General features: G+C 45.2%; 1 protein-coding gene across 1 annotated transcript in view; it reads right to left on the bottom strand.

The window, feature by feature from the left end:
• Nucleotides 1-25,702, bottom strand: part of kiaa1109 (KIAA1109 ortholog) — a 74,981-nt gene that overhangs the window by 474 nt on the left and 48,805 nt on the right. The window contains 28 exon segments of the mRNA XM_069719739.1: nt 1-440; nt 2,012-2,177; nt 2,734-2,868; nt 3,568-3,762; nt 5,134-5,337; nt 5,447-5,698; nt 6,003-6,220; nt 7,345-7,534; nt 8,020-8,177; nt 10,350-10,503; nt 10,586-10,831; nt 11,154-11,291; nt 12,056-12,232; nt 13,237-13,437; nt 13,869-14,064; nt 14,787-14,926; nt 15,028-15,189; nt 15,531-15,720; nt 15,807-15,987; nt 16,731-16,946; nt 17,132-17,385; nt 19,347-19,437; nt 19,744-19,856; nt 21,236-21,359; nt 21,449-21,579; nt 22,906-23,128; nt 23,311-23,374; nt 23,621-23,819. The exon segment at nt 1-440 is cut by the window's left edge and continues 474 nt beyond it. Of these exon segments, the coding sequence (XP_069575840.1) occupies nt 224-440; nt 2,012-2,177; nt 2,734-2,868; nt 3,568-3,762; nt 5,134-5,337; nt 5,447-5,698; nt 6,003-6,220; nt 7,345-7,534; nt 8,020-8,177; nt 10,350-10,503; nt 10,586-10,831; nt 11,154-11,291; nt 12,056-12,232; nt 13,237-13,437; nt 13,869-14,064; nt 14,787-14,926; nt 15,028-15,189; nt 15,531-15,720; nt 15,807-15,987; nt 16,731-16,946; nt 17,132-17,385; nt 19,347-19,437; nt 19,744-19,856; nt 21,236-21,359; nt 21,449-21,579; nt 22,906-23,128; nt 23,311-23,374; nt 23,621-23,819 (4,935 nt within the window). The 3' untranslated portion in view covers nt 1-223.

The following is a 25,702-nucleotide window of genomic DNA, read 5'->3' as shown; positions in this document are numbered from 1 at the left end:
GGGCTTCACCTTTAAAGCAGGCAAATATGAGCTGCTTTGTTCAAAATGTACAGAAAACAAACGTGCAAAGCCGCCGGTGGCGAGCGGCGCGGTAAACGAGGAGGCTGAGATTCACAGCAGGTAAACGCGGGACGTCGCGGGACGCCGCGGGACGTCGCGGAGCGCCGGCCGCGGCGATCGCGCGTTTGTGAGCGCTGCGGCTTCGCCTCGGGCGGTTTGGGACTCAGTGCTCCTCTTTGTCGCGACCCTTCTTCTCCTTCTCGTCCTGCAGGGCGGTGCCGAGCTTCTTGATGAGCACCGACAGGACTTTGTCCAGCGGGTCCATCACGCCCCGCTGCAGCCACTTGGGGATGGTGGTCCTGGCGTGGTGGAAGCCCAGTTTCTGCAGGATGTAGTCCACGCCGACCGGGTCGATCTTCCGGCCCGTCCAGGAGATGAGCCTGAAGGAGGACGAGGAGTTTAGTCACGTGTCCTGCAGCGTCTCATCGTCTTCACTGTCCGTCCGCCAAAGAAAATCAATTCATTTTTCACTGTCGAAATTCCTTTTTCTCCCGACCGCGTTTTTTTTTTTGTTGTTTTCTCAAATTTCTGTAACGACGGAAATTCACATTTCAATTGTTTGTTTTGTTTATTTTTAATTCAACTTCACGTTTGATTTTGTGTGTGTTTGTGTGGAAGTGAAGGTTCGAAACTCCAGAAAACACTTTTCAAACGTTCACGTTTCTCTTGATGACGTTTGAATTCATTTACGAGATTTTAGCGCTCGAAGCGGAAAAGTTACAGTCGTCACATTTAAGGTGCGTCGAAGGATTCACGGCTCGTTTTGATTTTCAGGTATTCGTCCTGTTTAAAGTTAAAAACTCAACACTTCCTGTGTCTGTTTCAAATTAAAAGCCCGCCAGAGTTTCAGCAGACAGAAACCCTTTTGAGGCTTTTATTGTGAAACACAATTGATGCTTCATCTGTTCCAGAACTATTTGCACAACAACAATTATTTTTCTGGTAATCATGAATAAATATCTCGGATGTTGAAGCTGTTATCAATGTTGCATGATGTAACCGTCCTATACAAAATAAATATCTCATTTCGTTGTTTGTCTGGTTTTTAGTCATCAATGTAAAACACTTTTCGTCTTTTTTACAAAATAAAAACATTTTATGTGTATTTTAGTTTTCCCAGCTCGTAACTTCAGAGGCCAAAAACTACAGAAACATTTGTTCTTGGCAAATGTTTTCACTGGAACTAATGAACTGAGCTCTACTTTTTGATTCCATTTTAATTGTTGTTAATTTGCAGATGAAGATATAATTTACAAACCCTGTTATAAAATAACATTCAGTGCTGCAGGCCAATCTGATCGTGAGAATTTGAAAGCAGCTCCAACCACAGCAGCTGCAGCACAAAACGCTACTTACACAACAAGTCGCTAATAATCAATAAATAGTTTGACTGTGGAGACTTCAGAACTTTTCGCCGTCTTTAAAGGGTTATTACAACTTTAACGTCTTCCACCATCGATTCTTCTTCTCTGTGAAAACAGTCTGGTGACTCGGCTCGTTTCAGCGTTTGAGCAGCCGCTCTGAAGGCCTGAAGGACCAATCAGCGACCGGTGTTAACAGCCTTTGTCCCGCCCCTCCTTCACTGCGATTGGACGGCTGGTGACAGTTTTAAACTCTCACAAACTGGGAAAAAAAAAAACTTAAAACAATTTAAAAAACACGCTTTGGTGGACGTAGGTAGCTGATTGGTTAAAATGAAGACGAGGTCGACGCCCACTAGGATGGAACGACTACAAACGAATCTCATTGGAGGGTGTTGAGACCCGTATATTCACGGAGGGACATCGGTTCTCGTTCGCACCGGGTGAACCATGTCGGGGAGGACGAAGCTTTTTTTTTCTGGTGTTTTAAATGCTTTTCTTTCCTTTTCTAGTTTCTGAATTTGACTCTTGTGGAAAAATGTGCGCTCACAATAAACCCCATCGACGCCCGGAGCGTCGGCTCTGCTGACCTGAGGGTGGGCTCCAGGTGCCAGGTGTTGCACAGGAACTCCCTCCAGTCCACCGTGGTGTAGTTGATGCCGTCGTCCTGCTCCTTGTCCTCCGAGCTGTCGTCGTGCAGCGCCGTCGGGCTCTTCTGGCCCGGCCGGGCCGCGAACATCCGCGGGGCGAACAGCGCTGGAGGACACACATTCAATCAGTTCATCGCCTCGGCAACGCTGCGCTGCCTCCATGTCTCCTCTTCAACATGGCAAACGCATCCTTCAACAACAACACATTAAAGATCGATTCGCATTCAATCGCACACAATCTGCCCGACTTCAATTCATCAGGATGACTCGAGCGCTGATGGAAGTCTTCACACCTCCCCGCTGCAGAATAAACGCTTTTTTAATTATTTTTTGTATTATTATTGTCGCGAAGAAGGCGATGTTGCCGCCATCGAGAGTGCCAATTTGTTCCTGCGCGACAACAATGTGGAAAAGCATTCAAATGCGGTGCGCGTCGGGTCCCTGACCTCCTCGCCGACTGTTAAAACAACACTCAGCTGCTCCGAACGTGTCCGACGGCGTCCTGACGGCCTCGATGGCTCAGAGCCAGACGAGTCATCTCCCTCACGGCGCGCTGAGTCACGAGTTTGTGGGCAGTTTAATAACTAAATGTGTGTTTTCCTCACTGACTGACTGGATTAATGAATGAATGAGTGAGTTGGCCGCTACAAAAAGACAAAAACCTTTCTCCTTCTCCTTCAGGTAGGCCGACACCATGTCGTGCAGGAACATGATCAGCTCGGCGTCCATGGTGACGCAGATGTGGTCGGTGAACTCGGTCACGACGCTGCACTCCACTTTGGGTTTACTGTTGGAGTCTGGAAAAGAAAAAGGAAAAAAAAAAAAAAAAAGATGTTTTTAATTCATTCATTCTTCTTCCTTGTCAAAACCTGGTGCCTTCGTTACCCACAATGCAACTGCCAGCAGTTCAATCAGAGATTTTTTTGTTATGCTCAAGCAGCAACTATCAGTGACGTCATCGTTGGTTCGTTATGAAGCCTCCAGTTCAGATTCTATCCGTCACCATCTTTGATAGTTCGGAGCGGTTTGGAGCAGGAAGTGACCATATTTGGACGAGCTGGGGGAGGAGCCAGCGGTGGATCTGACCCATCTGATCGGAAACCTGACGATACTACGTCCCGCCCACCGATAGCTGTAACCTGACTGCACCACAGGCCTGTCAATCAAACAGACACGCCCCCAAAAACAGGTCTTCTTGAATCTTCTTTTCTAATGAATGAGGGATTATTTTCAGATGGACCTCCAGAAAACTAATAAGAAGGAATGACTTTAGCTAACAACACCGAGATAACTGATGGACACATTTTATTCACTTTGGATTTGATGAGAGAAGTTGAATGGGAGTCTATGGAGCCGGAGGCTTTTTGGAGCCGACCTCTAGTGGCACTCGCTGGTATTGCAGCTGAAGACACTTCTGGATCAGAACCATTTTACAGACCTGAAACTACGAACTCTTTTACATCCAGTCTGTGATTATGCTACTAGCACTGACGAACCTGTTAGTGAGGGCTCATCTGGATCCTGCATGTGGATGGACTTGAAGTCCAGCTGCATTCTGGGAAGTGCAAAGATGGTCTCGGTCTCGTGGTTGTAGCTGGAGGAGCTGCGGAAGCTGCTCAGCAGACTGGAGCTTTTGGCGGCCGCTCCGCTCTCTTGGTTGTTGGCCTCGACGTTCCTGAGCAAGTTGAGCTCTGAAAGAAGACATCAAACATGAGGGAAGTCTTCTGAGTTTAAGGTCAGGCTCACACTTTTCTGCTTTAATAATGTTATCTGCACCTATTTTACATTTAAGACAACAGGCAGCGGCTGCATGGCTCAGATAAAGTAGATCTTCTGGAAAAAAACAACCACCTGTCTGTCCTCCGTTAATCTGAGCTCTGGGAAGTTGAGAGAAATTGAAAGTTTGAAGCGATCATTTATTTTTAGTTTCTACTTTATGAGTCTCAAATTTATTCAGTAAAAAAGGTTTTAACGTTCAGTTTGTATTGATAGAAGAGAGGTTTTAGGTTTTTAGAGGCGTTCTCAATTCTTCTTCCATTGTAATCTCAAAAAAGTACCTGAAAACAAAACTCTCATATTCATATCACAACTGTTTTCTGTCCCGGCTCCTAAATGGAGGAATGAGCTCCCCACCGACATCAGGACAGCAGAAACTCTGAACATCTTCCGCCACAAACTAAAAACACTCCTCTTCAGACTTCACCTTGAACAGCAGAACTTTAGTATCTTAAGATGACACTTATTGGTAGAACTTTGTAGTTTGGCTTTCTTGAAGAAATTGTATTTTCTTGATTCCTGTTGTTCTGGTTTTGTACCCTCATGGTTGAAATGCACTTATTGTAAGTCACTTTGGATAAAAGAGTCAGATAAATGAAATGTAATGTAATTTAATATGTTCTTTACAAGCTTCCAAACTTAAAGTCTCGTTAGTGTGTAAATTCGCTCTTTTTATTCACAGACTGTTTTCCTGCTCAACTGAAACACAAACTATAAACTCTGTGCGTAAAAAAAAACACTGGGACTGATCCAAGGACTGTGGATTCTGCCCCCCCCCCCGTCCATCACACCAACACATCCATGGACATCTTCCCAAAACTGTTCTCGTGGACAGAGATCATTGCAATCAGGCCGCTATTCAGATTTGGACGATGCTCTGAGTATCGTACGGGAAAAGATTGTGAAATGTGTGACACACAAATGAATTGTTGACGTGCTTGAAGACACATCAAGCACATTTCCAGGTCAATGTTTTGTCTCTTTGATGTTAACCTCTTTATTAATCATTTATTTATTTATTCATCAGCACCTTTCCAACTGGAACTACCAGCTCGACTCTACACACTTTTATTGGTTTTTCATTGGACCAAAGTTGTGATTATTACCTGGTAAATCTTTTGCTATTAAACTAAACGGTGACGTGAAAAGCCCGCAGACTGATCGGGGGACTATTTGCAGTGGAAACAGAAATCCCAAAGCCCCTCCCACTCTGCTCACTCTGGCCAATCAGAACAAACCAACAGTTATCAGACCTCACTTGGTTTTGGTGTTTTGAGTGTGTCTACCTTCGTTCCTCATGGCGGTGACGTAGTTGAACCACTCTTTGACCGTAGCGACTCCATGTGGAGGGTTTTCGTGCCGCCGCCGAGTGATTTTGGTGATGGTGGCCATCGGGCTCTCGAGGGCGCCGCATGGTTTGGTCACCATGGTGTTATGACCCAGATGGAAATCCAGTATTTGCACGATGTAGGTGGAGTAATCTTTGGAGCCTGGGTGCAAAAATAAAAGTATAAATTGACACCTTTTGTCACCTCAATATGTGCTCTGAATGACATCCTTTCTACACTGGAAGTCCCTGAAATGAGCATTTTGCCTCACCGTCCTCCAAGATCCTCTGCGCCTCCGTCCAGAAGGCGATGTTGGGCTCCTCCAGATGGAACAAAGCCCACGACTTGGAGCGGAAGTTGGGCCCGTGGAAGCAGGCCAGCGTCATGTGGTTGCCGTGGAGGCTCATCGAGCCGCCCAGCTGCACGGCGTCCTCGGGCAGAGGCATCTGGAAGAGGGAGATGTGGCAGCCGGCGATTACCTTCAGCACCCCGGGCCAGTGGCGGTGATGGGCCGCGTCCATGTCTGCGTGACAAAGACGGCAGAAGCAGGGAGATTAATTCGACCTGGAACAGGAGGCGCGATGCTGGTGTTTCCAAGAAAGATGTTTTTATCCTCATACAGCCTTCATGCTGCTCGTGCTTTTTGTCTCTGATTATCTCACGTCTGATTACATTCAGCTGCTCGACAACCTCGTCAACACTTTGAAAAAGTGGTGTTCAAATTAAGCTTATTAGAATTACAAATCATTTCTCTTCCTACAGCACATGCTGTGCAGAACTTAAATATTTCCCCCCCAGCGGGACAGAACGAACGAAGGCATGCTCACAAAGCTCCGTGGATCCTTTCTCCGGATTGATGAGGGGGGTTTTGGGGGGCAGGTAGGGGCCGGGGCCCCAGGTGGACAGGGCCCGCTTGCTGGTGTCGAACTGCTGAGTGAAAAACTCCTGCAGCTTCATGCCGATCTTGATGAGGTCCGGTGTGGTGGAGCGCGAAATGATCACCTGGAAAATGTCCCACTTCAGGTCTCCGTGGACGAAGATCTCACTGGAGGGAGGAGGGAGGGAAGAGGAAGGGGAAGGAGAGGGAGGGGGAGGGGGAGGGAGAGAACAGGGAGACGGATGATTGAAAAGAGAGCATGAAGAAATAGCTTGAGGATGGAAGGAAATAGCACCGGCACCAGGTCTAATGTGGTGTAACTTCACTATTCTGGTGCTCATAAACCAGACAAACACGACGTCGTTTTGTTGTGGCAGCTTACAAAACATCCGGAAATGTTACTCTCTTTAAAAAATATAATACTGGCCTCTTGGAGTGAGAGCACACCTGACGGTCGTACTAGGAAGTGAGGTGAGTCTGAAGCCTTTAACCTGAGCAGATCACCATGGCAATTTGTGCTGCCAACATGAGCAGGTCATGTTCGGGATATGGGATCAAAAGGTACAGAGGTGGCACCTCCTGACCAATCAATCCTCTCTGAAACACGACATCACCAATCGCAGAGGATCCCATGGAGCTCGGTGGCAGCAGGTAAAAAGATCAAACTAAAACTGTCATGAGAACGAATGTATAATGAATGCATGACATTATAAGTCTTTCAACTCAGACTACACATTCACAGAAAAGTGTTTTTCATCCTGAAGGCATCGATAATACCATTTCTTTAAAGCAGATACATTCACAAGAAATAATATTTTACAACTACAAAAAAAAATAAAGAGTTTTTGATCTTTTATGAGTCTCCCCTCCAGTGGGATAGTTTATCTTTATGTGTCTCCACTGATTGTAAATCGCTTTTGTGTTTATGTTTTCCAGATACATTTGTGCATTACCATGAAATGAAATGAAATATAGTCGCTGATTTTTTTGCCAGCACCTCCTTCGTGCTGCCTTCAGTCTCCATTATGTGTTTAACTTCCTCATAGTTCTTGTAATAACGATTATCTCCGACCGCGTGTTTCCGCTGTGTTGAGCTGCTCAGACGAAGACAGCCTGGTGTGTTGAACCTGCTTCGTAGTTCACTCCTCTGCATTTTAAAATGCTGTTGACGCAGACATTTGGAGTTATCTAATATCTGATAGAAGTCGTTCTACGTGGCCTCAAGAACCAAACTAATTGACCTAAACATGACTCGTGCTGAATAATAACCTTGTGATGACATCATACCACACCTTTTCTCTGATAGGCTGGTGTCGACGGTGCACAGGTTGACCTTCCACTCGTCCTGCAGCTGCAGGTCAGCGTTACTGAACACTCCCATCAGGATGCTGGAGCCCATGTAGTCCACCCGAGCCTCCGTGGAGCCCATGGTGATCTGGATCTTGTGGCTGGGCTGCTGGTTCGGGTGTTCGGAGATGTGGGCTGCAAAACAGACAGGAAGTGGTTAAAACTCTGAGCGACCACCAATACAGCAACGCAAAAGAAAGTCAATGTCATAGCTGTTGTTTTCTCGGCCAAAACTTCAAATGTTTCATTTTCAAAACCATTTTTCTTTACAAAAACTGTGTAAATAAAGAGTGAACAGAGTTTAATCAGAGTTACATGTGAAGTTGCAGCAGTAATGAGTACTCAGCATTTATAAAATCAGTGTACAAATGTGTTTTATCTTCTTAAAAATCTTATCCAACCTATCAAATAAAGGGTCTGTTGACACAGTAAGTGTGAAAAGTGAGAGGAGAAAGTAAAAGTGTTGTTATCGTTGCAGCTCCCAGTGTGATGGAAGAACTCGGCGCTGAACTCTGGCTCGGCTCCACATCCACAGTTTACACTCCGCTCGAACAAGATCTGCTAACGAGTTGCAGAAAAAGACAGCAGACGGCAGAGGAGCTGATGTTGTGTTTACTTACAGACCATCTCCAGGGTGTTCACGTCGATGTTGCCGCCCACCACCCCGCCCTTGGAGTCGAGCTTGGAGCGGCCGAGGCCCACGGACATGCTGATCTCTCGGTCCCGGTTGCTGCCGACGGACAGCCGGCCCTGACTTTTCAGCCCGCTGGTCGTCCAGCTGCGGAGAGGAAAGGTGAGCGCTGCTGAATAATGGAGGAGGGCTCTCTATGGAGCATAAATGACTCACGGCAACACGGGTAGCCGAAAAAGAAAAGAGCTGCCAACCCTCAATGCTAAACCTGTTTCACAGGTTTCAACATACAGCAAGCCTGTCGTTATTTATTATTATTTATGTCATTAGGAGGCTTTTTCCTTCAATTCATGTTCAGACCATCTGTGGATGCAGCTCTCGCTTTACAGCCGAGATTCAACAATGTTTTAATGACGGAAAATGATCCTGCAGCCATAAATGATTTAATAAGAGCTCAAGAGGTCGACTATACTCTGACTCGATGAGGCGGAAGAGCAGGAGGGGGAGGAGGAGGCGGAGGAGGATGGAGGATCAGATGGGAGGAAGATGGAGGATGGAGATGTGTGTGTTTCAGAGTTGGAGGATGGAAGTGGATTGGAGGAGGATGGAGGATAGAGGAGGATGGAGGAGGATGGAGGAGGATGGAGGAGAATGGAGGATGAGGATGGAGGAGGTTGGAGGAGGATGGAGGATGAGGATGGAGGAGGTTGGAGGATGAGGATGGAGGAGGTTGGAGGAGGATGGAGGATAGAGGAGGATGGAGGAGAATGGAGGATGAGGATGGAGGAGGTTGGAGGATGAGGATGGAGGAGGTTGGAGGAGGATGGAGGATGAGGATGGAGGAGGTTGGAGGAGGATGGAGGAGGATGGAGGATGTCCTTTAACTTCATCAGACTGCAGCGGTTTGGTTGTTTCTGTCTGTCAGGATTCAGCAGGATGTTCCTGCAGTTCTTCTGACCGGTGAAATACGTCAGAGAACCGGAGAGTTGGCGGCCGAGGAAGAACCACGAGGAGGAAGAACACCTCAGAGACACGTTGGTACGGAGCGTAGAGGAATATTACTCCCATAAAGGGAAATAAATAAGCAGACACGGTTTAGCTCAGACAATCCATAGCTTCACTTCCTTCACTGCAGTGTTGCGTTTTCAGCCGCTCACTTGAAGTTCCTGTAAGTTTCCAGGTGTCCTGAATCCCTGCTAGACTCATTTATCAGAGTTCTTACTTCCAGTTTGAAGACGTTTCTTTAAAGCAACACTCGGAGGATTTTTCTGTTCACAAGTCCCGAGGGTGGAAACTAGAAATGAAACGGATGTTTGTTTACGAGTAAATGTTTGTTAACTGTTGCATCATGCAAGGAAGGATGCTGAATATTTGGGGATAAAAAGTGAAATAAAATAGTAGATAGATTGATTTTGTCTCCATGTTGCTTCGGTTTTAAAGAGCAGTTGTTGGTAATCTTGAAAACCATCAACAAGCATTAAAGTGGGGCAGACGGTAAACCCTCACATATTCTCAGATGAAAGATCTTCAGCTTTCATCCATTTAATTAGTGATTTTTTTTTTCCCCTGTTTATTCATATTTTTTTTTTAAAGACTTTCTTTAAAGTTGTTTATATGTTCTTTTCAATTTATTGTTACTTTTCATGCTTTTCTTCTTGATTTGTGAAATGGGTCAAATAGTAACAACTGTACTGTGTATAAGTACACATACAAATATAGGAACTCATTTAAAATAAATAATAAAAAATACAGTGTGAACACCAAGCAGCAACCATTGGTGATGTCATCGTTGGTTTGTGAACGTTATGAATCCTCCAGTTCAGATTCTGTCCGTCACCATCTTTGCTAGTTCGGAGCGGTTTGGAGCAGGAAGTGACCATATTTGGACGAGCTGGGGGAGGAGCCAGCTGTGGATCTGACCGATCTGATCGGAAACCTGACGATACTACGTCCCGCCCACCGGTAGCTGTAACCTGACTGCACCGCAGACCTGTCAATCAAACAGACACGCCCCCAAAAACAGGTCTTCTTGAATCTTCTTTTCTAATGAATGAGGGATTATTTTCAGATGGACCTCCAGAAAACTAAGAAGAAGGAGTGACTTTAGCTAACAACACCGAGATAACTGATGGACACATTTGATTCACTTTGGATTTGATGAGAGAAGTTGAATGGGAGTCTATGGAGCCGGAGGCTTTTTGGAGCCGACCTCTAGTGGCACTCGCTGGTATTGCAGTTTGACGCTCTTCTGCATCAGCCTACTTTTTCAGACCCGGAAGCTACGAACACTTTTATATACCGTCTGTGGTGACCACTCACGTGTTGTTTCCCATGACGTTACTCATGTTCATTTGGACGGTGAGCTGTTTCAAGTTGATGGCGAACACCACCAGCGTCTCCCACGGCGCCCCCTGCTGACCTGCTGCCTTCACGTTTTTACTGAAGGACGGCGTGGATGTTTTGGTCACTGAATCTGGACAAAAAAATAATCATCATTAGATTCATTTTTAATTATTTTTTATTTCGTATGAATGCTCAGGAGTTTTTGTACTCACCTCTCCTCGGAGCGGAGGAATCCGACACGCTCCTGGTGCGACCGGGCGCCGGAGACTTGAGGTGTCCCACGCCGCCCGGAGACATGTTGCTGCCGGCCGAGTGCTCGGAGAAGACGTTGGGGGACTGGGGCATGTGCTGCGTCCCCGTGCTGCCGTCCCATGTCCTCCAGTACGCTTTCCGGCTGGACTCCGGGGAGAGATGCTGAGTGACGTTTTCGGCTGAGTCGGGGGTGGCGGGGCCGGAGGCTGCAGAGAGGTAAAGGTTTGGAGTGATAAGTAAAAGGACAGCGGCATAAATGTCAACACGGAGCGACGGGAGGGAACGTTGGCTAAAGGAAGGTCAGGATATTAAAAATGAACACCAGCTACACCCACGCAGGTTAGAGGAGCGATGTTGGCTCGTCTCTGAGAATTATTCATTTATTCCCACCAACTTTTCCTTCTATTTCTTTTGTCCATTTTTTGATACGTACTTCGAAGGCATAAGATTCATGCACCAACAGTGTCTAAGCTTCATAACAGCCTGGTGGTGCGACTATCAGACGACGTGCATCTGCAGCGCGCTCACCTGGCAGGTTGATGGTCTGGTCTCCCAGGAAGAGCCGCCTGGCGATACTCCGGCGGTACCAGGCTCTGGGGAAGGCCAGGATCTCACTCAGTCGCCTCATGTCGTACTTGAAGGAAGCCGAGCCGATGTCGCACACGGCTGAGGAGACAATATCTTATGGGAAACAGTCTTTTAAAAGCTTCTGCAGCGCTCCTTAAAACAAATCTACAAGGTGAAATAAGCACGCACTCATTGTAAGACGATGTACATTTCTGTCTTGAAATCGGTTGCCATGCCGATTAAATTCTACCCAACACTGATTTTATACCCCCCTAAGATGGTACAGAAAGTATTAAGTTCTGCTGTGCATCACTTTAAGTACCCCGGCTGGAAGTCTGATTACTCTACGAAGGATAAAGGAACTCTGTTTGATTAAGTGAACATGTGAATATTCAACAGGCAGCAGGAGTTTCAAACATCAAACTGCATCATGAAACTTTCTGTCGAAGTGGAACAAACTTTAAATAATAAAAAATGTATTCCTCTGTGGACAACATACAAAAGTAGAGAAAAGATAAATAAAAATAAATATGAGGACATTTTAGTTCTTACAGAAGCATCAGTGACCTTCTTCCAACAGAGGACCCTAAATGCTTCTGAAGCACTGAAGTTGTTTATAGAGTGCTGCCACCCCAGTTTAGTGTGACATCATCAGCCGATGATGCAACTGACCAATCAGCTGGTAGATATCAGCTTTACACCTCTGACTGCTGCTAATGATGGAAACCAAAACCCAAACTTCTGCCGGTTGATTAAATCCCCTGATGAAGATTCCCAGCTGATTCTTCCAGATGCTGATTGATTATCAGTTTAATCTCTTGTACATCTAACAGAACAGTCTTCCTGTGGGGATGTCGGCGTACCTGAGATGTTGATGAGGGTGGTGTCCATTTTGCCACCTTTAGCAGGGATGAAGCTCTCGATGAAGGTGGGACCTCCGGTGCGCCTGATCCTCGATAAGCTGACCTTCACAAACTCCAGGTTGATGCTCAGGGAGTCTTTTCTTCCCGTCACTGAAGACGGCTCTTCATCTACTGTCCCTGAGGAAACAGGATTATTATGATTCATGATGGTCAATAATATTTTCTAAATAAAAACAGAATTCAATGATTTACATGATTTGTTAATCATTGCCATTGTGATGGCAGCAACACGTCTCTAAAAAGTTGGGACAGGATCATGTTTACCACTGTTGCATCACCTCTTATGCAGCGTTCATGATTCCCCCCCCCAAAAAAAATCTAAAATGTATATTTGTGAGACCTCAGGACAGTTGTCCACTTCACCTCAGTCCATCTTCAATGATCTCGGTCCAGAGAAGGCGGCGGTGTTTCTGGATCATGTTTCTATCTGGTTTCTTCTTTGTAGAGTTTTAACCCGCATTTGTGGACGCAGCGATGAACTGCGTTCACAGACGATGGTTTTCACAAGTGTTCCTGAGCCCATGCAGTGATTTCCACTACAGTGTGTGTTTTTAATGCAGTGCTGCCTGAGGGCCCGAAGATCACCACCATCCAATATTGGTTTCCAAACTCCCCATCTTCACTGCTGAGAGACTCGCTGAAATGCTCTTTTTATACTCAATAATGTTAATGATCTGTTGCCAGGCAACCTAATGAGTTGTGAGATGTTCCACCAGGTGTATACATTTTTTTTTTTTTTTTAATTCCAGTGTTTTGTTGACTTTGTTCCAACATTTTTGAGACGTGTTACTACCATCAAATTTAATATGAGCACATATTTTTCCTAAAACAATTTCTCCGTTTCAACGTTGATGTTGTCTTTGCTCTATTTAAAAAATGATTAAATTTAGAAATCATTGCATTCTGTTTTCTTTCACATTTTACACAGCGTCCCAACATTTTGGGAAACGGGGTTGTGAGAGAGGGCAAAAATAAAGCGTGAAGTTCTGGTTATTCTACATTAATTCTACATACAGTTAAACAGAAAGTATTTCTTCAGCAGTAATATGAGATGCATTTATTTTTTTTGAACTGCAGCCCTGTATCATTAGCGCAAGGACAGTACACGAAGCTCTCCGTACCTAACGGCCCCGGGCCCGGAGGCAGACCCGTGACAGCCGACTTCTGCTTTCCGGCGCCGTAGGGGTGGAAGACGTAGAGAGAGAAGTCAGACATGCAGGCGGTGAAGCTGAGGCCTGAGGAGTTACTGGGGGGGCCGGTGAGGTCGGACTGGCTGCTGCTGTGGCGGCTCCTGCCCAGAGGGCTCCCCAGCAACGGAGACGCTGCAGGGAGGGTGGAGGAGGTGAGACGAGCACTCCCATACACTTATAATAACACAAATATGACTCTATCCAATCAAAATGTATCACAAGCATTGACACTATATATATATTTAGGGCTACGGTAATTAGACCAGTGATGCAAAGTGTGTATTTACTCTAAATGTGACCTGAGATGCATCGAAAGTTCGCCAGCGTGGCAGAACTCCAATCATCGGGCAAAAAGACCGACCGGAGAGGAAAGTAATGAATGCAAGAGAACCAGCCGTGAGCGTCACGGAAACGTACGAGGCCCAGACACGCCATGCGGTGACAGCTAATAGATGTGCTCACAGTGTGCGATAGACTCGAAAAGATTTCCACCGAAGATGTTTTTGTTATTCGCATGTGTCTGCACACATCACAGCAACATTATTCCAAAGTGCTCGGCAGACCTTTGCTGGGAGGCGGTTTGGGGATGTGCTGCCCGGGCGGGGTGGAGGAGGGCGGGTGTGCTCCGTCCGTGAGGTGGGCCCCCGTCGGGGTCTCCAGCTCTCCGCGGTTGGAGGAGAAAACCAGGTCTAAAGAGGGCAGCTTGAGCATGCACTCCACCCTGGACATGGGCAGGCAGCTGAAGCGGATCTGAGACGGCTGGAAACACAAGTGAGCACTCGTTTTTGTTGTTAAATGTAAAGTGAAGACTTAAGTGAATATCTAAACTTGTGACTTTACTCAGTGATAACAACCTGGGACAGAAGATATTAAATAAATATGATGGAAAAAACAGAAACTTCCATAGAAAACATTTCATTCTCTTTGAATAGATTCATATTTAAATGACCTGCAAATATTTCAAAGGGAGAAGAGACGTCCATGTAAGTGTTTCCATGGAGACATCGTGTTGGACAGAGTGAGGATCACATAACTATACAATGACAGTGTTTTGGGAGATATAAAGGATCTCAGGTCCTCATGGTGCAGCATGGTGTTCTGTTTCTGTGATTTATATGAGGAGGTGGTGTTTGGTGTGTTTGTATGGTATCGCCTTGGTAACAGCCGGCCAATAGAGCTGAGGGCTTCACAATCTTAAGACGTATCTTTTTAACTTAACTTTTTATTTCTATAGTCTTTTTTGCCCTGTTGTCTTAATTTTATCTGTCCGAAAGATGTTTGTATTATTTATTCATTTTCTATTGTAAAGCACCTTGTATTGCAATTTTGCACAAACAAAATATACAAATAAAGTTGACTCAACTTGATTTTCAAAAAAGATCTGGTTATTAATAGCAGGTCAAATATCTGCTACAAAGGACTGTGCATGGGGTCAAATAAATCAAAAGGTGAGCGCAGAATAAAAGTCAGGCAGTCGGTACCTGGACTCTGACGTAGACGACCACGTCCACGGGGAAGGAGGAGTAGGCTGAGGTGGAGGAGGAAACCAGGGAGGTGGTGGATTCTTCCAGCGGCTCCACCGTATCGAACTGACCCATGTCCTCCTCCTGGGATGCCACAGCTGGAAACAAGAAGTAAAAGACACGAGCGCAGAAACTATGAACGTCTCACACAACATTCCTGTGAGAAGAGGCTCCATGAAGATCAGATGGGATCAGATACCTGCGTAGTTCCTCTCCACCGGAGTGATGGGAATGGTCTCCAGGGCTTTTTCCAGGAAGTCCAGCAGACAGGGGCTGATGACCATCTCCTCTGGCAGCGTCTGCAGCGCCACCCAGGCGTACAGCTTGGCCGTCTTCACGCCGCCGCTGCTTTTACCTTTGGCTGCGGAGACACGTGAAAGTTCAGCCTCGACGTCACGCCTGCAGCCCTTTTCAAAGTTCTGTCTTTCATTTTTTTTACTTGAAATAAACTAGATTCACACAAACAGTAGTTTTTTTTTTTGTTCTTTCTTTGAACTGTCTTTCCTTTAGTGGTTCATTAATATACATGAGCCCGCCTGATCAAAGGTGCCCTTTACATTCATGCCTTCAAAATAAGGGATGAGATCACATGCATTTGATTGTGCGGCTTCCACATGTGCTGCGGATGTAAATCATCACGAGGCGCTCGATTAACGGACGGTGCGAGGGCATGCAATTAAAAATGGAGGGAATGCTCAGTACCTGATGGGATAGGTGGGGGCGGGGGAGGTAGGAGCGAGTTAGTCTTGCTTTGGGCTGCATTGGGAGGGTTGGGAGGGCCGCTATCGTTCATACCATACAGCTTGGACTCTTTGGAGATGGTGCGGGGAAGAGAGGATCCTCGAGAGGCGTTGGGCGACTCCGTCTTCAGGGTCTTGGAGTTGTAGTGCAACTGCAGAAGATTGAAAAAAGAGAATTAATTATTTAAAGCAGAGAAAGATCAAAAGAAATAATGTGCATGTTGAGGCAGAGGCCGACCTTCACGTCTACTCCTGGAATGTAGAAGACGGTGGTCTCCATTTCGTTGGATTTGGTCTGCAGAGACGAGGGACATTTCTTGCCGGCGAGGAGGTGGGTGGTGGAGGTGTAGGTGGGCTGAAGCTTCTTCTTCTTGGGGGGAGACTCCTGGTCGAGGCTCCGGAGGCTGCGCTCACAGCTCCTGTAAAAACCCGCACAGGGAGAGAGCGCTGTCACACGAATTACGCCCGATGATGGGCATCGAAATTCAATTCCAACCGGAACCGGATGCAAAGCAGCGAAAACATTTCTGCTGTCAGTATTTGAGCAATTTAAAAAAAAAAAAAAAGTTATATTTTTTATTGCCTCACATTCGCTATCCTCCACATTTTATCCCACAAACTCCGTTTCAGATTAAGATCTTTTTCTATTATATATTGTGGGTCCAGAAGAGAGGCCTGTGTGTGGGAGACAGCTGTCAGTCACACAGACACAGAAACACCCGCCTGCTCTGACTGACAGCGGCGGAGAGAATAAAAGTTAAAACTGTGGTTAATCTTCAGATTTTTTTTTGTTTTTTGCATGCAAAGGCTGAAACACGAGACGTCCAGTGAAGGTTCGTCACATACAGGCGCAGAGGTCGTGTGAAATGGTCAGAGCGTCATCTGAAAGCCACAGTTTCAGTTTCAGATCAACCATTCAGTGGCTGAATCAGCACCAACGACAGTATCAATAGAGTATTGAATCAATAAGTATCTGTATTGATAAAATCCTAACAATGCCCATCCCTACTTATGCCTTTTTCTTTTTTCTGAATAAAGAACGTTTCCTGCTGTTCAGGTGGAGCGTTACGTTTTATCTGCTAATGCAGAGATGGATTCGACTCTCAGCGGGTAACGTGAGTCAGACCTGAAACAAAAGTGAGAGAAGAGCGTTTCACTGCACCTCCTGAAGGAGATGTCCTCGTGCTCGGGCTGCTGAGTCGTGGGGTGAAGGACACACTTCCCGCTGTCGATCTCCACGCGGACGTCCAGCTCGAAGTCGATGTTTCTCTCGGTGGCGGGGCCGCTGAAGCTGCGGTTGGCGGCCGTGCCCGGCCAGCGCTCGCTGAACAGCTGACTCACGGCGGAGAAGCCGGAGGACTTCCTGTGAGACGCTTGGCTGGGAAACAAGAACAAAGGAGCCGTTCAGTGAGCGCTCAACGTTGCAAGACTTTATTTATAGCAGGAAATATAAATCATAAAAGAAAGATAAATTGTTCTTCCTTTCATCTAACATTCATCACAGGAATATCTGAGCAGCCCCCAAAAAAAAAAGAAAAAGAAAGAAACAATAAGACGACTCACAGAGGTCTCCGGTAGCTCGGCGGTCTCTCGCGTTCGAACTCGTCCTCCTTCTCCGAGTCTTCGGAGGACGAGGAGGACAGGTCGTCGGGCTGGAAGGGAAGCGTTGGTGAGAAGACGCCAGGAGTGCCGGGCGCACTGAAAACTGAGTGCTGGCCCTCGAGAGCGGATGGAGAATGAAGGTGAGGGTGATGATGGAGATGGGATGGCTCGTCGGTGGTGACCGACAACAGGTCCACCTCTGTCTCCTCAGGAAACTTCAGAGAAGGACAAAGAGTCAGACTCACAAAGGGGACGGTTTTAATGTCTGAACGTGCCGATGTCTCAAGCAGGAAGAAGTCGTGACTCTGGAGGAGATAGTGTTCTGTTTATTGGAGCATGTCGAGCAGAAGTCGGCTTTAACGCCAAATCTCAGAGTTCAGACGTCTACTTTGATGACTACGCGTCCAGAGACAGAATACTACGGCCTGCAGCGGTTCGCCGAGGAGGACAGATGAGTTAGAGGAGGAGGACGACAAGACACCTCGACAGGAAGAGACGGTGAAACGCCCAAGAAATCCGTCAAGTAGAAAAAGCTCAACAACAACAACAACAACAACAACAACAACAACAGACCCAGAGGCAGCGACCGACAGGCTTCAGTTGAAGAGTAAACGTTGGACAAAAGCAAACAGCGTCTGAAAGTAGAACAGAGTCGAGACCCGTCTGAACATTTTCTGACCTTATTGGTTATTTGTGGGATGTTTAGTGGAGCGTGGTCTCAGTCTGCCATTAAAGAGTGATTATTGGAGACATTGTGAAGTGAAAAAGATTAATTTCCCCCGAAGGAGGAAGAAACAACAGCAGATAGATTCATCATCCATTCATCTGAATATACCCAGCAAAAAACCTTAATACATCAACTAACTATTCTTTTTTTTTTTTTTTTAAGTTTTGTGTCAAGTTCATGAGTGGATTTTGATAACAAAATATCAAAGATTATTCTATTATTTAAGACATTTTCCCCCAAGAAGTCATATTCTCACCAAAATTTAAAAGATGTCATTTCACAATTTGGTATTTCCGTATATATATATATGTATATATCAAACAAAAAGAGGTAAAAGAAGTCAGTTTGTGATGTTTTGAGGTGCTGCCGGGTGGATTTCTTTAACTTTACAAAGAACCAGACAAGCTGTGTTCTTTTAATTCCAGTGTTTATGCTAAGCTATGCTAAACTAAGCTAACGAGCTGTTGGCTTTGACTTCATATTGAATGAGAAGAAAACACGTGAGCAAAAATAAAGTTTAAGCTTGTCTAAAAATGAAAAAATACAAATAAAACCAATTTGTTGGATTTATAACAGTTATTTTATCTGCATGAAGTTTTGTGGTGGTGTTGGGAGCGATAAAAGAGCTCCAGTTGCAACAAACAGCAGCCGACAGACGAACCATGCGTTGTTAGAAATCAGTCAATACATTAAGGTTGAAGAAAAAGCGGATGGATTATTTTATTTTTTTGCAGTTTCAAAACAGGATGGAAAAACGTGACTCCGTAATTCATTAAATATTATCACTCTATAAAATATTTTTATTATAAAAGCTAATTCAATTTCTGATGGGATACTACCGGTGTTTTATCAACACAGAAGTAATACAGAACAACATCTTTATAAATCACACAGTGACTAAGTTATTATGCAAATGAAATTAAACATTGATATCAAAGGGTTCCATTTGATCATCCTGTTTTGATTTTGCATTTTTTGAAAGCGTCTCAGCCCCGTCGAGGTAATCACCGAGATGATAACAGGAAGCAGCAGCAGCGTTTTGTTAAAGTTAGATAGCATCATTTGTTAAATTGAATCTTTCGAACCAGATACCTTGAATACCTCTCCTGGACTGACAGGTGCATGTGCAGAGTCCAGAGCCTGATTATTAATCTTCAATTAAACAGAAGATTTATAAAAAAAAAAAAATAAGAAAAGATCTAATTCATAATAGAACATAAAAACTTCCCCTCCTCCTGTAGTTATTGTAACATCAGATATTCTAGAGATCAAGTCTACCGATAAAACAGACATAGAAATGGAAGATGAGATGATGATGATGATGATCAAACTGTCAACAAGAAACTAAAAAAACGACCATTACCTCAAATATTGATTTAAACAAATATAGCTACAACATTTTGCACGCTATGCGTGTTCAGAGGACATGTGAGGGTGAGGTGAGCTTACCGTGTCCTGGATGTTGAAGGTGACCCGCGGGCCCGGAGAGGACGCATCGACCCGGATGTCCGGTAAATCATCCACATCTCCTATTCTGGAGCTAAAGACACAAAATAAACAAATGCCAAAAGATGCACAAATGCTTATAACATGTCAGTGACGCTTTTACAATATGCAGCTTTTTATGGGTCTCAGAAAAAAAAACGGCATATAATGACTTCTTAAAACATTTATTTATGGGATTTGTTCCCATCAGAGTTGATATTCTTCACTTGCTGAAGGTCTTACAGTGAGTGAACTGTGTAAATATCATTACTTCTTCTACATAATGATGGTGAACACTTCCTCCTCTCCTCTCCTCGCCACATTCATAATATGATTCAGAGAAAGCGCCCTCGTCGGTTACCTCTGTCTGTCCATCCTCTTCACAGGCGGTCGGCCGGCTGCCGCCGAGATGCTTTTGGAGCGGTTGTAGCTTGGTTTGTAGCCAAGACCCCACTTATCCTTTAGAGAGGCCGCCTGGGAGGAACAAAATGAACGAGGTCCATCAACCTCTGACATCTGTATTATTTAAGGATGCATTATATTTCATTTTTTTTGTCGATATCTGAAATGCTGTTTCCCCGCATAATTACAACAAACATCAAGTCCTGTCTGCATTACGATCAACATATTATTATGACTTTCATGATGATCCACCGGCAGACGCAGATATTAAATAAAATGTTTTTCAAATTGGACACTTTCACTGGGCAGAATAAAAAAAACTACTAAACATTTAATTATGTAAAATATGCCATATATGGGGAGTTGACATGGTCCTAAAATAATATCAGATATCTCGAGTATTTTTGTGACACCGATATTTTTGACTATATAACAAAATGCTGAAAAATATTATACAATTATGTCATTTTGAGACAATTAAAACAAAATAAGTGTTATTGTAACTTCAAATATTCACTAAAAACTAAACAAAAATGACCTCTCAGCTCTGTAGTTTGTAAATAACAGTCAGATTCAAATTGTGTAAACAAACACTGAGGGAGGATTTGGAGGTGCAGCAGTGCAGGAGAGCTGCTGGTCGGAGGTGTCTACGACCGCTACGATCAGCAGCAGAGCTTTAATTACTTCCTCGCCGTTGTTGGCAGATTGAACGATGTTCAGGTCCGATTCTATGAAGTTTAAGGTCGACGTCTCTGCATTCATAAATTTGTTTTTGGGGCTTTTATTGCACTTTTATTTCATAACGAGTCGAGTCGTTCTCCTGAGCCTCTGCTTTGCTCTGTGGGGAGCTGTGTGTGTGTGTGTGTGTGTGTGTGTGTGTGTGTGTGTGTGTGTGTGTGTGTGTGTGTGTGTGTGTGTGTGTGTGTGTGTGTGTGTGTGTGTGTGTGTGTGTGTGTGTGTGTGTGTGTGTGTGTGTGTGTGTGTGTGTGTGTGTGTGTGTGTGTGTGTGTGAAGCGGAGGCGGAGCCGACGGTGTGAAACACACTGCGACCGTCAATTAAACTCACACCGCGCTGTAAAGCTGCAGCGCAGCAGAGGGTTGGAGTCTTGCTTGTTGCTGGATAAGCTGCAGTTGTACGTCACACGGTTCAAATATTTTCTATTGCAGGAAAAATGGACCGGTATTATATCGAACGATACCCTGAGAGACACCAGTGTGTCCCCTGAGGAGACAGCCTTGGTGGGGCGGGACGGGATGTTACTGGACGTAACGGGAGTTCTACGAGTACGTTCGTATCTTATTTCTTTCAGACAGGACGATGGTCCAATAACCCCGAGCAGGACCGATTCCATCAAGAATCGAGTGTTTAGATAATTAAATCCTCATTTCATCTACAGAAATGTTCATTCTCTAACGCGTGGATGTCCCTGTGGATAAACGGGAGGATTTACCCTCATGCTGGAGCGACGCAGCTTCTTCCTGACGTCTCTCCGGATGTCGTTGACGGCGACCGACTCCAGCTGCTGGTAGCGTTGGATCTCCTGGTTGATGGTTCCCTCGCTGGCCCCCAATTTCCTGAGATCAAGAGAAGAGGATGTAGATATTTACTGCAGTCCGTACAACAGAATAATTCAGAATGAACAGCGTGAGCACGCAGGTCTCACTTGAGGTCGTCGATGACTTTGGCCTGCTCGTTCAGCTCTCGAATGTCCACCACCCTCTTGGTGAACTTCCTCCCTCGGGCGTCGATCATCTGGTTCCCCATCACTAGCTGCCTCCGCGGGTCGATGGTCTCCTGTTGGGCCGAAGCAACGAAACGCACCTAAAACACACGTATCTGGTAAAACTGATGACAAACTGACACCTGCTGATCAAGCAAAAGAATTTCCAGCGAGCAGCTGCTGTGAAATAAGAAATCCCCGAATCTGCCTGATTAAACGTGGGTTTATTGTGATTCTTATGATTGAAGAGGTTATCTGGAGATCAATCCACACCACCGCCAACACCACCACCACCATCACCACCACCACCACAGGGAGGAGTTTATTTCTTTTCACCCGTCACTGAAGCTCCATGAGGGCGGCGGAACAGAAATGCAAAGCGACACTCTTCACGTTCAGTTGAAGCATAAAATAACTTCGATTAGCATTTTGCAATCCACCGCCTTCATCTGTTAGCTGCAGGTGACCGAAACGGGACCCTGCCAGTGATTTAGTTTCAGCCCAGAGAAGAGTCACCAGCGTGGGAGGCTACATACACAGGCCCAGGAGACGGGTCTTTGGGCCCTGGCGCCGCCCGCTCGCAGGCAAGGCGTGGCACCGTTTGAGTCGTCGACGGGGACAGAAACGCTCTGAGGTCTGGGGCTGAGGCCCAGGATGTGGTTTACCAGACGCTTCCTTAAGGTCAGCCGAGGGCTGAACTGGCTCTCTGGACTCTGTGGACAACGGCAGGGACAGACGGTTGGAGAGGTGGAAGAATAGACGACTCGGGTCAGACTTTACCTTCTGCAGCTTCGTTTAAGGTGAGCGAGGTCGGACATGTTCTGATGTACCAGTGAAATATTAAAGCAATAGTTCAACATTTAGGGAAATACACGTATTTGCTTTGCTGCCGATAGCAGATGAGAAGATAGATACCGTTATCATGTCTACAATGAACAGCAGCCGGTTACTTTAGCTTAGCATGAAGACTGAATCTCTAAAAAACTAGCTGTGACCTCAGGCTTGACCACAGACTGGATATAAAAGAGTTCGTAGCTTCTGGGTCTGAAAAATGGTTCTGATCCAGAAGTGTCTTAAACTGCAATACCAGCGAGCGCCACTAGAGGTCGGCTCCAAAAAGCCTCCGGCTCCATAGACTCCCATTCAACTTCTCTCATCAAATCCAAAGTGAATAAAATGTGTCCATCAGTTATGTCGGTGTTGTTAGCTAAAGTCACTCCTTCTTATTAGTTTTCTGGAGGTCCATCTGAAAATAATATATATATATATTATATAATAATGGAGTCACAAGGCAGAACATGTGATCCAACTGCATGCTGCTCATAACATTAAAAGGTATAACAACGAACTCTCAATCCAAACTAAACTCCAGGACGATAAAGAACTGAGCGGTGGCTCACCATGTGGATGGTGGGCGACATGTTGTCCCCTTCGTCCTCGTCCGAGAGGTCCGCCATGTTCACCGAGTTCAGGTCGGCGATGTCGTCCACGTCCTCCTCGCCCGTCAGGGACGTCAGCGTGTTGCCCAGAGCGTTGAGGCGCTTGCCGATGTTGGGGTCCATGTGAACGTCGATGCCGCACATCTTCCAGAGCACGTTGAGAGTCCAGGTACCGGCGCTGCTGCTTTCTGTTTAGAGGAAGACGAACCCAGAGGGGGAAGAAATTTAAAGAAAAAAAGAAAAAGCGCAGAATGCAGATTAAATTAATGTAATTAAAGATAAAACTTCCAGACAGTTGTCTCGTGCTTATTGTGCAGCTTCAGGGTCTGATCCATATTTTATAGACTGGAGCATAGTTAAAAGAACTTGCCTGCAGAAGGTTGCCCTGTAGTCCTGGAGCACACTTCATATGTACCGTCGGGGACGACACCTGCATACACAACACACACCAGCATAAAGCAGCAGCCTGTCAATATTTCAGAGGAGATACGTGCACAGAAAGTGACATAAGAAGTCTCTTTTCCTGCCGACAAGGTCATCGATCACCTGGTAACAGGCTCATATAGAGTAGTACGACACAGAAACGTAAATAAATAGCTCTAAATTCATACTTAGGGTTTAATTATTGCAGTAAAACAACCTTCGGCGTGCTAGAATATGACACGGTGTCACTCACAAGCATTCATCACGAGGTCTGCGCGGATTTCGGGCTTCCAGTCGTCCCAGGAGGTCTCGAAGCCCTCGGCGAAGCGGATGCAGAAATTCTTGAAGTGTCCTTTGCTCACCAGCGACTCGGAGGAGCAGGCGGTGATCAGGGTGCTCTCGATGGTCAGGACCAGAGCTGAGCCGGTGTCAAAATCTATGCTGTGATTGGCCTGGTGGGAAAAACAAGGCAGGGAGAGGGGTTACCCAAACCTCAACGGGGATGGGGGAGGAGGGGGAGGCAGGGAGGGGGCGGGGGGAAAGGAGGGATGACACGGGGGAAAAAAAGAACCCACTTCCATGTGTCTGGAGAAAGGCAGAGTTGGATGGTAACATTTCAATCTGCTATACTTGTATGGATTCAATAAAAATGATCATAAATAGTTATTTTCTGACGTTTTTTTAAAGTAATGAAACTCCCAATTAAGAAATTAAACTTGACTTAAAATTGAAAGACACCTGCTGTGTTCCAGATGTTGTACTCGTGTACTAACGCGCCTTATTTTGAGAGCATCAGTGCGTTCACACCGTCATGGTGAGGTCATTTCCTGTCAGTGTGAAACAACACTACCCTGTTAAAACTCCTAGAGTCCCAACATGGAAGAGCACTACTTGTTAGCATGTCATTTGAAACACAGAATGTGTAGAAATATCTTTCCTATGAATAGACATCCGAGTGAAATGTTACCAAGCTTTTCAGTTTGTTAGATTTTATTTTAATTTCTCAGTCAAGAGGAAAAAAAACAAACACCCATATCACATGAATTTCTGGATTAACTTTGCACTGGTGCCCAAAAATAGCAGTCTGATCATCATCTCAGTGATAACAGGAGGGAGGTAAAAAATATATATCTACCTCCAGACTACCCGATTATCTATTTCTATTACTTGGATGAAATTCAGACCACAGTTTTGGAGCAGTTATTGCAGGAATCCAGGTAATGTTTTGTTTTGTTTTTTTAAATGTCCAACATGCTACACAGAGCCTACCGTGTACACCATCCTTCTTCATCTAGTGTCGTGTATGAAAATGTCAGAAAAATCTTTCAGCAACACCACCTGGCATAACCTCGTTGTTGTTTTTTCTGCAGTAACTCCACACCTCAGACAGCAGCTCAAGCTCCGTGAGTCGTTATGCCAGCCTGGTGGAGGAAGTGTGGCCTGTCCTCGTGATGCAGTGTGTTTGTGACCAATTTTTATGGAAGAGAATCACAGGAAGTCATTTTCCCCACAACAAGCCATCACAAGAGGTGTAAATAAATCATTGGTTACTTTTCGTGCATTTTTTTGCCGGCCTGCTGATGTGCGGGCTGCTGCTTCAGAGTTGATGCCCTCCGTAACTGGTACTTGTCCTCTCTATGGAAATAAGTGTGACATGACAGCTGGTATATCTTCTATCTACGGACACACGGTAAGTATAACAGGACAACTGATATGAACTATTAATATCGAGTGTTTCCCCCTTGAAATGTCACTAGTGTGTAGGGGCGGCCATTTCAGAAACATCTTTCAAATCTGGGCAAGAAAGACAGATTTTTGCAGGTAAAAAGCATTTCCATTAAAATAGAGGACGGCCAACGTGTTCCTGAATGTGTTCATTATAACGGTGACTGTGTGGTGGGAAGACACACAGCTTTACAGCTATGATAGGGGAAACACTGATATCAGAAATGATAGCAAACTGATAAGAGAAGCTGTTTTGGGAACAGCAATAAAATGATTCTCAAAGCTAGAACTTACAGCAAAATTAATCTTATACACGCTCACATGGAGAGCGCTGCCAAGTGCAAATAGATTCATAATTTGGCAAAAGGAACAATTATTTCTGGCATGTAATACTTTACTTTAGAAAGAATGAGACATTTAATAAGTGTGTTTTCTCAGTTTACACACTACAAACACATTGCTGTTAAAACGGTGAATGAGGCTGACTGACTGGAAACGTATCTCTTGTATATCGATTTAAAATATTTAAACTTGGACATCAACACAGAAGTTAGCGTGAAAACCTGTTCTGCTTCTGTACCGGCCTGACGGCCGGAGCTCCGAACATTAA

This window comes from Brachyistius frenatus, unplaced genomic scaffold (genome assembly GCF_029030835.1).
Source record: "Brachyistius frenatus isolate BFR_SWC_R1_liver_20210118 unplaced genomic scaffold, ASM2903083v1 Contig_222, whole genome shotgun sequence".
NCBI lineage: Eukaryota > Metazoa > Chordata > Actinopteri > Embiotocidae > Brachyistius > Brachyistius frenatus.
Note: the sequence above shows the minus strand (reverse complement) of the source record. Positions and strands in the feature narration are given on the sequence as shown.